At 30.7% G+C, this 15721-nt stretch overlaps 3 protein-coding genes and 2 long non-coding RNA genes across 7 annotated transcripts; 3 read left to right on the plus strand and 2 right to left on the minus strand.

Moving 5' to 3' along the window:
* The first annotated feature begins 3027 nt into the window (after positions 1-3027).
* Positions 3028-6387, plus strand: LOC132916622 (uncharacterized). Of its 2 annotated transcripts, XM_060976772.1 has the most exons (6): positions 3028-3355; positions 3764-4015; positions 4447-4605; positions 5090-5479; positions 5889-6057; positions 6218-6387. In XM_060976772.1, the coding sequence occupies exons 1-6, from the start codon at positions 3329-3331 to the stop codon at positions 6253-6255; spliced, it is 1035 nt and encodes a 344-aa protein (XP_060832755.1). In that variant the 5' UTR covers positions 3028-3328; the 3' UTR covers positions 6256-6387. The 2 variants fall into 2 exon arrangements, with proteins under 2 accessions (XP_060832755.1, XP_060832754.1); XM_060976771.1 differs by having other exon boundaries at positions 5889-6387.
* LOC132916627 (uncharacterized) lies at positions 4290-5339 on the minus strand. Its single transcript, XR_009660141.1, has 2 exons — positions 5226-5339; positions 4290-4687 (listed from the first exon to the last, which is right to left on the minus strand). It is a non-coding gene; the product is annotated as an uncharacterized LOC132916627 (long non-coding RNA).
* LOC132916626 (uncharacterized) lies at positions 5413-8381 on the minus strand. Of its 2 annotated transcripts, XR_009660140.1 has the most exons (4): positions 8024-8381; positions 7802-7931; positions 7440-7718; positions 5413-5500 (listed from the first exon to the last, which is right to left on the minus strand). It is a non-coding gene; the product is annotated as an uncharacterized LOC132916626 (long non-coding RNA). The 2 variants fall into 2 exon arrangements; XR_009660139.1 differs by lacking the exon at positions 5413-5500 and having other exon boundaries at positions 7103-7718; positions 8024-8377.
* An 818-nt stretch (positions 8382-9199) lies between these two features.
* Positions 9200-12149, plus strand: LOC132916624 (uncharacterized). The gene is made up of 3 exons (XM_060976774.1): positions 9200-9753; positions 10444-10785; positions 11393-12149. The coding sequence occupies exons 1-3, from the start codon at positions 9736-9738 to the stop codon at positions 11693-11695; spliced, it is 663 nt and encodes a 220-aa protein (XP_060832757.1). The 5' UTR covers positions 9200-9735; the 3' UTR covers positions 11696-12149.
* A 135-nt stretch (positions 12150-12284) lies between these two features.
* LOC132916625 (uncharacterized) lies at positions 12285-13986 on the plus strand. The gene is made up of 3 exons (XM_060976775.1): positions 12285-12617; positions 12692-12851; positions 13465-13986. The coding sequence occupies exons 1-3, from the start codon at positions 12523-12525 to the stop codon at positions 13582-13584; spliced, it is 375 nt and encodes a 124-aa protein (XP_060832758.1). The 5' UTR covers positions 12285-12522; the 3' UTR covers positions 13585-13986.
* Positions 13987-15721: the final 1735 nt, after the last annotated feature.

Genomic DNA, 15721 nt, shown 5'->3' on the forward strand with positions numbered 1-15721 from the left:
TTATTGAAAAGTGGAAATTATGATTGATATTTTAATAAAAGAACACCTTTGAGTGAGTTTTCTTTGCAATTACGTAATTTTATAATCCTATACTGTGGAACGATAAAACTAATGATATAGAAGGCAACAAAATAAAAAAAGAATAGGAATCGTTAAAAAATGATATAATAATATTCAGAGTTATCAGCAAAAACCTATTTTCGTCTAGATAAATCTAAAAACTTAGAAAAGTAATAATATTTTTTGTTTCTTCATTTCAGAAAGCCGTGACAATCATCTTCTTTCTGGCTTTCCTCGGCTGCTGTACCGCACTTCCGGTCAAGCTGGACAATTCCAAGCCACTTGCCAGCATTTCGACTTTGCTCGAGGAACCAACTGATCTTAGAAGCAAACGACAGGATGACTCAGTTCCAGTAGCATATGCATTTCTCCTGAGCAAATTGGATGGGTCAGAGGGGGATTTTGATGGTACTTTGATCGAGAAACGCGATGTAAAAGAACAAGATCAAGGAGATCTTGAAACTGCAGCTGGTACTTACGTTCTTCGACCACTGTTCGTCTACCGACAGCAGTTGGCATATAGGCAACGAGTCAGAGATACATATCGTCGAGGAAATCGTTTCTGAATCACGTTAATAGAGCCGGTTATGACGCTGACAACATGACAAACAAAAGGACAAACGATTTGGAAACTAAAGGAACGCATGTAATCCATAAACCACCTCATAAAGGAGCATATACGAAAATTTATGACTGAAAAGAGGAATATGAAGTTCCCTTTTTTTATGGAGTGGGAAGGACTACAATTTTGAGGAAGATTCTGTGGAAAAGAGGAAAGCTAGATCCCTTTGAAAGCAATGTAATGAAAATTAAGAAGAATTTAAAAAGAGAAGAGTATTAAAAGAAAATCTGTAATCTCCAGGAAGGATGCAATCGAGATAGGAAGAATATTGAAGAGTATAAGTTTTTGAAGATTTAACTATTATTCAATTTTCGAAGATGAACTTCGTACTATATTTCTTCTATTATTGATGAGAACGATAGAAAATCCTTACAAGGCATGAAAGTTATCGAAGGCGGAAATAAAAAGGTCTTTAACGCTGCGTTAGTTATCGAACTCGTTAATGGATGAGTATAAATAGTAGAGCTGATAATTGGATGAGCAAACTGCCCACGTGATAAACAGAAGCATCAGTAGATACAGAAAACAATATTTCTGATGTTAAGTTTCTGTTCTCTTTCTACAATTTATTTAGTCTTATCTTCTGTAATTTGTCACAAAATTTTGTACTGATTTTTGTAAGATGAAATCTTATCTTATATTGTATACAAGTATGAATTAGTAATTTAAGATAATATTCTAATTGAAGGTAACTTTTAGTTGTAAGGAAAAACTACCAAAGGCACCAAAGTAAGCATCTTAGATGTATTTATTTAAAACAATATTGTTAAGTATGTTAACTATAATTGATGAACTGTTTTTGTAATATGATTTTTTTATGTACTCTAATTATTAATCTCATTCAATAAATTTCTTATAATAAAATACTTAAGAAATCTTTTTACTTTTTTTTATATATACATAATATACATTTATTAATTAATTACATGAATATACAGACATATAAAAAACATACTATTTTCCTGGGAATACTGGAACCCTTATAAAATGGCGAGAAGAATCTCTCTCACCACTAGACCAAAATCTGTTTCCAAATGTTGACTGGTACCAAGGAGGATACAATCTGCCTTCTTCCCTAGATTCTTCTGAATATGTGTTCCTTTTTTCTATATTCTTAACATTCGCAGAATCTATTTGTGCAGGATCAGATAGATTAGAAGATTCTTCATTGGAATTTTTATTTGATGCATCTTCGGTTCCTTCCTCTGTGGTCTCATAATCGTTATTTTGAGATTCATCCACAGTTAATTCTTGATCAGAATCAGAAGTATTATCCTGTGAAGATTCGTCTGAATTTGATGGCTCTTGGTATTCTTCATCCTCGCTATCTCGTTTAACGCGATACCAAGGTTCTAAAACGGAATTATGAATTGATTCTTTAAGTATCTGTTGATTTTCTTCCTTATCTTTAGATTCTGTAGTATCCATTGTAAATGACTCTGTCATTGTGAATGTTTCCTTGCAACATGTTTCAGAAGCTGATACACTTTCTTCCAAAGAAGCTGGTCTTTTTGTAGAGCTTATAAATTTTGAGTCATTTATTGATGTATTATATACTGTCTCATTGTCATTTTTCAAATCAGAATTTGGAGATTGCATCGAAAGTGTTTCTGTCTCCAAATTGTTGCATTCAAATGCTTGGAGAATTTTTAACAAGATAATCAAACTGAAGAAACGAACAGAGTGTGCCATTCTCTTCGTTATCACTGTTAAAGAATCTTAAAAATGGACAATATTTAAGATCGTTCAATCTAAGTTCTTAATTCGACGATAACGGTATGAGCTGTTCAAGTGGTAGTGAGAAACTAAAGAACCGGAAAACAAAGTTGCCCCTTTTATAGTTGGCTATATAGAAATAACTGGTAAAGTGATCGCTAAACATCTGAATATTATTAACAACATACTAATTACCAAATTAGTGTCCAAATAATCCTGATGATTTAAAATAGCGTTTACGTGAACAGAGTTTGGAATAAATTCACAGAAATCTTTGAAAACGAAAATCTTAATAATGATCATGGATATGTATGTGTATGTGTGGTGCTGTAATCTTATGCAGATATAATTATTTTACTATTGCCTACTCTTATTTCAAGCCATTATATCTTTAGTTCCTATTCGGCAACGGAGATAAGACATCATTCTAGTTTTCAGACATTTTCAAGTTAGCAAATTTATATTGAAATGAATAAAACATTTTTACAATGAGTTATTAAAAAATTAATAGATTTGATAAATGAAATAAACAATTAAATCTTCAACAGTATTTCACTTATAAGAGAGTACATGTAATATAAGGTTCATTATTCAAATTTACTATAATTTGAATGAAACTGAGAAAAACTGAGTAGTGGTATATAATCAATTTTTGATTAACGGGACCTGATCAAGGAAAAGTGATATGCGATGGTAAAGTCGAGAAGACAAGTTCACGGCGCAACTGGCCAAAGTGATGTACCGCAAGGTTGATACTCACGTCTGTTAGCAGGACAACGATAATTCTTTTTGTACCTGGTATAAAACACGAACGGACCGTTATTACTAGTCAAAGTCGAAAAGACGTTGCTCAGGTTTTTGTCAAGGAAAGAGAAAATTCAAGGAGCATTACTATAAAAGAAGACTCAAGAAGATTCTATAACAGCATCGATGAAACATAAAATGGCATCACAAAGGGTATAATTATGTATAACCACAGTTTCTATAAATAGTAAAATATACGTAATACATTTTCGAGTAAAGACATTTCTATCTGTAATCATAAAATATTAATTTTTAAATTTTGGATTTTACAACTTCACGATTAATAAAATAATGTAAATTAAAAGCATAGTGTGAAAATTGCGTGTTAAACTTTTAATGTCGCATTTTCAGTATTGCACGAGTAAGCGTTAGAATATTGCGCAATGTATGTTCGATTGTTAACTTTACTGTATTATGTATTTAGGAATTTAATTATCCAGCATTTCTCCAAATAGTTTCTCTGAAATAATAAATAATTTAGTAAAATATCATTATTAGAATTTAAATTTTATTTCAGTGTGTATTAATTTTTTATATTGATTTAATATTGTTGTTTTTTAGGCGATCACGGTGCAATTTGTTTTTTTCTTGGCCTTATTCTATGGGAATGGTTCAATGGGGAAACCTTTGACGCCAGAGGATGTAGAGGGTTTACTTCCACCAACCCCACACAATAAGAACGAAACGATAGCTGCAGTCGTTCAGGATCCAGTTGTCCAGGATGCTGTGCATCAGACAGTTACCAATAAATCTCTAAATGGATTAGTTGTTAAAAAGCATGTATTCATAATGCCAGCCACCAATCCCAATCTGGTTTGTATAAAACGACTAAACGAACAAAATATACTATAATTATTATTTTTTTGTAATCCTCGTGCTTCTTTCGTACAACCTGAAGATTAGGAGTTAAAAATTGAGTATTTCAAGTGGAAAAATATTTAAGTTAAAAATTAACATTTTAGTTATTTTAAGATAATTAGTATATTTCGCGATGCACCAAAAATATAAACTGTGGTACTGGACTGTTTGTATGATCTTACTATATCGTGACTGCTGTTAAATAAGAATTAAGATCTTTTTACGTTATTTAAAAGATCAGATCTTAAAATTTTTATTGTGGTAATTTGTATCATTTGATTTTATAATAACGATAATGATAACTTATAATATATAATAATTATTATACTAATTTATTATTTTATTATAATATTATTGTACCAAATTTGTATTACCTTTTATTCAAGATACTATCGAAACGCGAACACCTTCTGGTGGTTCCCCCTGAGAACTTGGAGGACGTACGAAAAAATATTACTGAAGCGAAGGAAGCAGAAGCTCAAAAGTCTTCATCGCCAGAGAACCAAGCATTCTTCGAATACGACGCACATGAATATACGCCAGAGGTAGAGGATAATAATTTAACATGGACAGTCCATCCAATGAGATCTTCGTCTGCGATAGGTGAAGCGTATCTATCTGATCGTGCTAGAAAAACACAATCCATTATTTAGATAAATCTATTGTTTTTTCCTCATCCGTGTAATCAAGTGTAGATATTTACGAGGTAAATCGATTCGTTTGCATGTGGTTCAAAAATTCCACATTGCAGTATCTTTTTACAAATTTCATCCTATAGGATGATGTTTAATTACTTTACATAAACCAAATTTTTCTTATAGTAGTATTAACAATTATTTTTCTATCTATCTATTTTTTTAAAGATTATTAAAATTTTTAGATTAACTCTTTATTCAATGGTTTTAAATTATTAAACCAAATGTTTCGAAAGAAGATTATCAGTTAAATGATTCACTTCCTATTATAATTCTCACAAAATCTTCATTAATTATTAATACAAGCAATTTCTGACCTTTTTTCAATTTCTAGGACAGCGACGACCGATCAGAAGAAAAAGAAAACGAGTCCTCAGAACAGAACGTGATCCAACCGATATCATTGAACGAGAAACGTAAAAGCGAAACCGAATTCTTGGAAGACAAGCTTAGTCATGGTATTGTGTTACCGGAAGATTCATCTTCGCATAAGGTGGCCGTTCCTATTGTTGCGGTCATTGATCCCTCAAACGCTGAGAAGGGCAAAGTGGAAAGCCCCATCGTGGCCATTCTGCCTAATCAAGTTAAAAATGGCGAGTTGAATAGCCAGGTTGAATTCTTGAAGCATAATAGCGAGAAGATTCAGAAAAAAGCTCAAGACTTTGTTGATCAGAGTTCATTGACGGTCAATCCTGACTATTGGAAATCTTCCACACCGTCGGAGGTAAATTATCGAAGAAAATATCTGTAATAAAAGATAAAATTAGAAAGTAGGAATATTATTACAAATATTTTGATTATGGTAGTTGTGGAAAAATAGAAAGAAAGGACTTAAAGTTAGGAAAGTAGAAGGATAGAAGAAAGAAAATGATAAAAATGAGGATATCAATAAATAGTATATTACTAATATTATATTATATAATACTTATTGATAATATTACATTAATAACACTTAATATTTTAATAATATAGCACGAATAATATCTAATTTCAAGATATTCACCTATTTATCTTCTTTTAGAACTACAATACATTATTTCCCTTAATAAAAAATTATAAAAATTCCAATACTGCTATCTACAATATAAGAAGAAATAAAAAATTAATAAAAAAGGAGTCATTTCCGCTTTCAGATCACTGTTGCTTTATCACCTTATATCAGTGCACCAGTGTCCTACTTGGATGAAGCAGCCCCAAGTTTGGCTACAAACGAAAAGTTCTTGTCTCCAGTAGTCATGTCGCAATGGGCAATGCTGACACCATCTCTGCAGGATGATCAAATGGATTATTCACGAGAAACAGGTGACATGGATGTAGCTGAAGATATTATATTTAGACCTCTGTTTAGGTATCGACAGGAATCGCAGCAGCGGTCTAAATACTATGACGAAAGCAATCGACGATACAGTTACACACCGTATCGCGGTTATGACAACTATTATCCAAGACGATATTTTTACAGACCTCGTAGCGGCGATTATTAGAAACGAAGAGGATTAGAATGAGAAAGAGAAAGAAGGAAATACGATTTATGCTTGGATAGAGGGGAAAAGAAGATATCTTGATTGATACATTTCTTATCGCTTTATGATTCTATATTTCACTGTATAAATAAAGTGTTGTTTTCATTTACGTCATTATTATTTAATTAAACATTAAAGAGAACGTTCTATGGAAGAAACTAAGTTTTCAATTAAATTGAATATGAATTGAACTGTGCGTTCAAATTTTGAAATTAGGTTCCTTTCTACTTTTGTTAACATGTTACAAGTTTATAGTAATGATAAATGGTTTGGATTGTGAGAAATTATTAATTTTGAAAAGAAAAACATTGAAAATATTAAATTAGGAAAATATATATTATTATCTATGTATTAAAAGATAAAAGAATTGAATTACATTTGTTCTTCCGACAAATATGAATAAAAGATTAAGAAAAGAATAGCTATGAAAAGAATAGAAAGTAACAATGGAAACACTGTGAAATGTACCTTAAGACTGCGAGGATGATTGGAACGTTGTAAATGATGACAAGGTTGTCAAGGAATGAGGACTTCAATGACATTTCCGAACGAGCTACTACCGTTTATTTCCTTGAGAAAGAACTTATATTAATCCAAGACTTTCTACACTTAATCTTTAAACAAGATAAAATCAATCTGAAAACATACAGTTTTTTAGAAAAATGAAACGGTGTCACTATTTACTCCAAAAATTAATTGGAACACATTAACGTCTAAAATATTCATAAGAATTTCCAACATAAATGTTAATATTACTGAATACTGGCATTCAATCTTTATCTTCAATAAAATAAAAAGCAGCAGCTATATGTACCATTTAATATATTTCTTTAATAAAATTGATATCGTTTCAGAGAAATTTAAAGCATGATAAACAATAATCAGGATCAAAGAAGATAAGTCTATAAATTCCAATTCCAAATTCCAAGTATCTATACGAATAATTTATGTGATAATAAATAACACGATAACCTAAAAGAGAGTTCTTATAAACAACCCAGTATGAATTTCTTTTAATAATGATCAAGTTTAAATTCTCAGAGATTAATGTCTCTAGTGGTCAAACGTGTTCGATAAATATTCACAAACCAGTTTTCTACGAATGAGTCCCGATATCTATATACATTACATTATAACCACGAATTAACGACATGTTAATACCTTTAGGCAGAATAGTTAGTCATTCATTCCTTCCTAGATTCATTCACCGAAGATGTCGAGCAGATCTACAATGAGGGTGTACACCAAATTAATGTTCATTCAAATTAAATTTCAGAATTTGGAGGGCAGATTCCAATTGTCCAACATCAAGCGGACAAAAAATATTTGCATATTATTTCTACATTTCATAGCGTCAATTATATTTTTATAGTCTTGCGAAAGTACTTCAAAATGATACGATGCTTAATACACTTATATGGACCTCACATTACCAAACTGCTGTAATATATGTATATAACGATGTGTAGATACTTTTGGTAGCTATTGTATATGTATGATAGGATTAAAGTTATACATTATACCTTGAAGATATGCAGTTGAATTAGCAGAGTGAGACAGTTGTTTGAATGTTGCTAAGTCAAAGAAAGACCATTGTTCAATTCCATGTCTGCTAAATTTTATTTGCAAAAATCAAATGCCTTCTCGAACGTACTATAAATTCATCATCAACTAATACTTGTAACAACAAACGTTTAAATATGAAACCTTATTAGAATAGAAATGGAAATTTTGAATTTTCGTACTCAAAGAATCTCATTGTTTCGCGAATTCCAAGAAAGGAACTCTATATCACACTTTTGGAAATTGTCTTGAATTTTCATTCCCCTCTTCATTTTCTCTGCACATTTTTACGAAGCATTCTTCTTTTTCATTCGACAAATACATGATATTTTAATTGTTAATTTTATTCTAAAATACAACAGTGCATACGATGCTGCGTTCATTTTCTGTTTCACTCAAATTGCTACTGCGCAGTACGATGCGCGCGCAGCACAAATAATTCGTACGAAAATTCATACATCCCAAATACATACATTTTAATATAGAATATGCATATTTACGAATCTATATTCACGTAAATTTGGATTTATTACCGGTCGCGCTATTGTATGCTAATTTACCATCAATAATTAACCTTCAAATGTATTTTCGACGTAACTGAATACTTTTCGAATGAATACTAATCAGATTTCGGATCAAAATATCGATTGTTTTCTATGCAATATTGGTAATATTGGGAGAAAGGTGTACTTAAGAATCCCAATTGTAGATGACCCCTATCATACGAATGTTTAACGACCACTGAGTGGACGTTTAACACCTATGAAAAATGTGGTGACTAGTTTGAGAGGTATGTTGGCAAAATTCCTCGTACTAATGTGATGAATAAGTGGAGTATCTTTTAAGGGAATTACCAAGGTGCGAAATAGGGGTCTGTTCTTGAAATTTGTTAATCAATGAGCAAAGGGCTGACTCTTCATGGATGACAATTGCAGAACTAAACTGGTGGATACAAAATATAATTTTGAGAATTGTAAAGATTCCTTTGAAATATAATAAAAAGGAATTAGAATATAGAATTTAATTCTATGGATGTTTCAGTGGTTTTGGTTAGACCATAATATTTTTCTTTTTATCAAGGCCTACATCTAATTAGTTTGTTTTATTCTATATATATAGGAACTAGTAGTGGTCGCCAAAAGAAGTTGTGGTTTCTTTGTTAAGAGTTATATCTAATGCCTCTAATCACAAACATGCGTTTATATTTATCTAATTGAAACTTTTATCAATAAAATGACCTTGTAAACTAAAAATAATTGTTATTGCAGGTCCATATAACAGAAAATTTAAAGCAGCGATCAAACTTCTACAAATATCACAATTATGAAAAGTAACTCGAATATTACACATAACGACTAAAAAAAAAAAGGAAGAAAACATGAAACAAAAGGATACTTTAAAAAACTATAATAATTATCAATACTACACATCTATGCTAAAAATGCAATAATGCATATCATCGGGAAGATACATTGGAGTAAAAAGTAAAATGAAAGAAATTATAAACAATACCGCTATCGTTTCACGAGGAATGAAAGGCCGAGAAAAAAAGGCCAGGCTAAGAAAACATTCAAGGTGTTCGAGCTTTCGCGTAGAAAGCCAATTCGAAAGTGATAAAAGAAACAAGACGACCCTCTTTACCTTTCTTTTTTCCGAGGATCGGTCGCTAAGATGACTCACATCTAAACTGGAAGCTCCAACCACATCGTTCTCTCTCTGTATACGTCGAGAGTGGCAGCAACTTAATCGCGTTCCTCGAGATCGCAAACGCGTCACGTATATAACCGATGCTCGACCAATCTGTTCCCTCAATCGTGATCTAAGTGTCGCCGAGAACGGAATTCGCTATTCTGGATTTCGATATCTTCAGTTGAGAAACGTTAATCTTTGCGCCATGTGGACTGCACTCGTGGTAAGAGAGAGTTAATGTGATATCTGCATTGCGGATTTTTCTGCAAATTTATATTTTTATAAACAAAATTGATGGAATACATTTTAAACAACGATTTGATTTACTTATTAAAACTTATTATGAATATTCTACTTTTGGATATTTTATATATCTTTATGTATTATATGTATATACTCTGCATATTTTTGCACTTTTAAATTTCGCATAAATGCATAAAAAATCAGTCATTAACATACCGTATGGATATTAACTGATATAGTATTATATTGATATAATCAGCTCAACCTTTAAATTAATCAAGTAAAATAAAATATTGATAAAAGTTTGGCAAACAATGAACTTTTTGCTTGAAGGTTGAGTTTTTAGAACTTTTTATGATAGTAGAGCTATAATGATTTGATAATAATATTAGCAGTTGTAGAAAAAGTTGGAAAACTCCATGAAAATTTATAGTAGCGATATTATTAATTATTTAAATATATCAACCTCTTATAAAAATGTCATATACGCATCAGCAAAACTTGTTTATCGAAACATTAAAAACAGTATAGATTATCTAATCAATACGTAACAAAAAGTGTCCAATCTTTTCCAAGTTCAATAACAATCATCTTAAAATCATACATAATTAAAATGCGATTAAAAAATTATGTGCATTGAATTTTTGTTTCTATTCTGAATCTTTCGCAGGTTCTGTTTCTGATGGCATCGTTCGATGTCAACTATGCGGTATCGTTGAACGCAGAGTTTTCCAATCCAACTGTGTCGCGATTACGGACTGTAGGAGACATACCAGACAGGCTTCCAAGGAAATTCAGGGAAAACAGTCGAACTAGAAGATTGCATATAGAAAATCAACATGGATTTGATGGCAAAGTGGAAAAGATCCATATTAATTCCGAAGAGGATCTTCCTGGAATTCGAGCGTATGGAATGCAGAAAAAGAATTTGGAAAATAATGGCTATATTGAAAAGAAGACACAGGAAGAAATTATAAAAGATATTGAGGACACTTCGAGGATTGCTCGTACGGTGCGTGGGAATATTTTCTAGATTTCATGAATATTAATATTAGAATAATGGGATAATAGGAAAATCTGTTCAATTGTTATTGTCATTCCGAGATTTTTTTTTCATGTACGTATAATGTTTAATTGGGAAATTAATTTTATAGAAATAAATTTGTACCTTCTCTTGAACTTCATACAAAATTAAATATTTCACTGGCGCTATATTTTCTTAGTTTGAGTTTAGTTAAAATGATAGACGATTTAAAATATATACATTAATACATATTGCGTCACTTATACTATGGAAACACGTTTCTTTCGTAAGCCTAGTTTCAATTGAAACCAAAATCTGAAATATCGATAAAAAACTAATAATCTTCCTTAAAAGGAGTGTCTTCTTTACTTTCATTAACAATTTTCTTTAACCTATTAAAAACCTAATACAACACGAAATTTTTATACAAACAATATAATTTTCTTTATTAAGCATCAAAATATGAATGATAAATTATCAGAGAACTGATTACTCGATCTTAAAGATCGAAATAGAAATTTTATTTGTTGCATTAAAAAATATTTATATATTATATATATACATAAAATTCACGATCTTTATCAATCAATTTTAGGTCGAAGCCTACGGAAAAACCAAAGAACATCTCGAAATGAACGGTTATATTGAAAGAAGTAATTCTCAGAATCCTCCAGCCAGCTATCAAACTCTATCGAATCAAAAACCCAGAATAATTAGATCCATCAAAGCAGAAACAAAGCAAGACAATCTCAAGAATGATCCAGAAGATCTAGAAGCTCAAGATGCCAAAATTTTTAGGCCACTGTTTGTGTACAGGCAACAGGTGGCCAGAAGGCAGCATCGAGGAAGAAATTATGTTCACAGTTTCCCAGTTGGTCGGAAATCTTGTTACTACTAACAACCAACTTACTGAAATTCTTTTCATAAAACCGCTTTTTTTTGTCTCAATCGCTTGGAAAACATCAAAATGCGATAAGGCAACGCCCGACTATTTTACGAAAGATATGCAAACAAGAAATCGGTAAAATGTTTGCGTTGCGGATCCTTGAAGTCGCCTAATTATCATAATAATTAACCGATTGAGTCAGCGTCACTTTGTGCCATAAAAGAAGAAAGCGGTTGTTGAAGACTGGCAACTGGGAATGAGTTACTACAATGATCGAAAGCGCGATAAACGAATGATGTAAATGCTGGACAGAGAACGTTACCAAATAGTATTACGATTATTAATGATGGGATCTATAGTTTGTTAGTAATTAGATAACGATTAATTATTAATGATATACGATATTATTATTTTGATATTTTATTACACTACGTATTGTGAGGAAAATAAATTAAATTTGAATCTACATTTCAAGTTTATTATTTGCAATTAGCTGATAATTGACTCATAAATACGTAAATTGAATGTATTAATTGATGTAATTATTTGAAATTTGATATTTTATTGTACTCTAAGTAATTTTTATAAAAGAAATGACTTGTATGTGATCTACTGGTTTCTAGCAATTTTTTGTTCACCTTATGAATGGAAACTAAATGAAAACAAACGAAAGATAACAACATCCTTGTCCATCCAATTTTTCATCGTCCAATTTGTCTAATTTGACAAATTGAAAATGAGATGTACTAGGAAATTCATGGTATTGAATGCTCCTTGTCTGCAAACAGTTATCTCTCGGGGAAATCCTTTACATTTAATTTATCCAAATATCATTTAACATGTACGACATTAAAAATCAAACGGATAGCGGAAACAACGACGAAGTAGTCGAAGTAGAAGAAAACCAAGAAGAAAAAGAAAAATTAGAAAATAGGTACTTAAAAATTTAAGATATTACGAAATAAAATATATATTAATATTGACGATAAAATAACTGCATCATTGTAGACGGAAATTTCGAAGAAAATCGATGATTTATCATTCGATATCATTGATAGTGTTGCACGCTCTGGAAGCAATACTTTTGATCATTCTTCTGCCGGTGATAATCTGGCAATGGGTTTCTGTCAATCATCGTTTAAAGATTATCCTGAAAACCGTAGTAGAAGTAAATATTTATACAAATAAATATTTCATATTATATATAATATATTATTACTATATATAAAATCTCTTATGAGAAAGAAGGAAGAGGAGAGACCCAAAGTGGGAAATTAAATTAATGTAAATAAAATAAGTAAAATTATAGACATAGGCAGACTGAGAGCAAAGTGCTTTTCAGAATTATGAGGCCGAAAATATAGAGATATATAATATAAAATCTCTAATATGATACAGCATGTTCGTAAAAAAAGGTCCATAACTTGAAGGGATGGTAGTACTCATCGAAAGGAGTAAAAAATATCTAATCAACATAGATCGTAAAATCAAATCTTTCAAAAGCTGATTTTACAAAGGATTGATTTTTAAGATCTACGTTTGTTAGACATTTTTTTATTCCTCTCGATGAGTACTACAACCCCTTTAAATTATATATTATTATATGTTACTATATATTAATTGATATTACTTAGTAAGACAGAAAGGGGATGATACTTTGACATTTAAATTCTTAAAATTTTGGCTTAAAAATTATTATGATTTTCAGTTACGATTCGTTATGATTTTTAGTTTGCCAAATGAAAATTGTAATAATTAAAATTCTTTTATAATTCATTCAGGTCACACTCGAACTGGTTATGTGGGTGATATTCGCTGGAGTGTCTGTCCTTATGACCACGACATACGTTCTAGAAGACATTTACTATGGAAAAATGACTATGAGAAGCTTAAACAATTAATAAACACGCGAGCCCACGCGGAGCAGTAACGAAACGCCGAATTTTTTTAAAAAGCAGTACGAACTGGAACTTCTAAAAAACTGATATCGATATTTCTTATAATAGCTTTCTTTTTTTACCTTTCTGTTTTTCTATTTTCACTATACCTTTTTATAGTACTCTGTATTGTGTATATTTTCATTGTATCCTATACTGTATTTTTATTTGTTTTAAGGCGCTTTTTCTAGTACAAGTTTTTTATGACTGATTTTTCGAGGAAAATACAGTTCCTTATTCGTAAAATTATAAGTTGTAAAGTCGTAACATTATAAAATGGTCAGTTTTGCTAGTGGAAATAACTTCAATAATTTGATTAGTATCCAAACGTCGCAACAGAATTAATTTCTATATAAATCATCTAAAATAACGCTTAAACTAAATATGTTGCTACTACTTAAACTAAAGATACATATATATACATCTAAAAAGAAAAAATTTTTATGCAAAAGTTCGCAGAATGTGTTAATCACAGTACTTAAAAATATACGAAAAATACACAAAAAATAATACTTGTCATAATATTTAATAAGTAGCATATAGATGATAAACTTTTTCGAGTGATTCATTTCTGTAAACTATGTTCATAGAAATATAAATCCGCATAAACGCCAATAATAAAAGATATAGCTACAAAATTTCTTCTAAACAGACGATTCTTCGACAAATATTGAAGATTCTTCGATCAATGGTTCCCCTGACGTTAACACAGAACTTCCTGGCGAATCTTTGTAAATCACAGGAATTTCCACATTTTCGTGAAACCGATCTTTATCAGACTGTTATTCCGACTCAGGAAAAGGAATGCTATCACTATACTTCGATGATAATGGTCCCAGTATATTCATGAGGAGTTTGAAAACAGGCGAATTCATTAAATCAAAAAAGTTGCTGTTTTGAACATTGTTCGTTAAAACGTCAATTTCAGCGGCTGATAATTTGAAAACGGCGAGTTTAACGCTTTTGTTGAATTCGAATTTATCCATTCCCAAACCTAATACGTCGCTTAATATTTTATCGCTGCATCTCTTTAGTGATGAAATCGTTGGATCGGCCCAAGGAATACGTTCTCGACAACACCATTATAAGGTAAACCTAAAGAAATTTGAAACAGAATTATTCTATGCTATTGCGAAGTTATTTGGTTGCATTTTGCTTTTTTTCTCAGAGAAATAGTTTTAAAAACTAACAAATTCTCTTTGAAATAGTAATTATAAAGATTTATGATTTTACGCGGTTGAAAACCGACTTATGACAATATGAAAAATGAAATAATTATAATTATACAATATATAAATAAATATTTTATATGGAGAGTGATAATTATAAAAATGTAACTTTTGACAGACAAAGAGAAGAATACGTTTCATAAAGTAATTGGAACTTACGAAAAGAATAAATACGCTTAGTAATTGCATGGTGTACGTGAATAGGACTTATGATGCGTTTAGAATCGGTGTAAGTCTTCTATCTATGTCAAAATCCCGATAATAATCCAAATTCCTCATATTTTCCTTCATTTGAGTTACTCAAAATTTTCGTCACAATATTCCTTGTCTAATCTTTTCATCGTCGAAGTAATAATTATTTTCGTGTTAAAGTATCTGTAGCATAAATTGATTTTCTTACAATGTCTTTGAAATTTTGATGATACGTTATTTAGTATAATATCTATACACGAGTCAATCTAGAGTCTAATCTTACAAAAATAGAGATATTCATCATCACCAATCTTCACTGCGAAAATGACTTTTTGATCAATTAGAGAAAAACAGTTATCGGAAAACTAATATGTTGTGTAAAATGGCTAGGAGAATCATTTTATAAAAAAGAGCTCTAACCTCACCGTTTCTGAATAAGAGTAATTTAGGCGTACAAAATATCGTATATCATAATGTGAAGTTGGCTATCTCTGAATTGTTTCTTAATGCACGCGCGTAAAAGGTGTAGAGAGCCAAGAAATCTCTTCTTAGAGAGGGTATCTAAAACATACTCAAAGAACATGGTTTTCGAATCTCAACATATTTTACTTTTGAAAGATATTGTTACGCCATAAATAATAATATATATGCTATACTAATATAATAATAAATAATAATAT

Source organism: Bombus pascuorum, chromosome 2 (assembly GCF_905332965.1).
Source record: "Bombus pascuorum chromosome 2, iyBomPasc1.1, whole genome shotgun sequence".
Classification (NCBI taxonomy): domain Eukaryota; kingdom Metazoa; phylum Arthropoda; class Insecta; order Hymenoptera; family Apidae; genus Bombus; species Bombus pascuorum.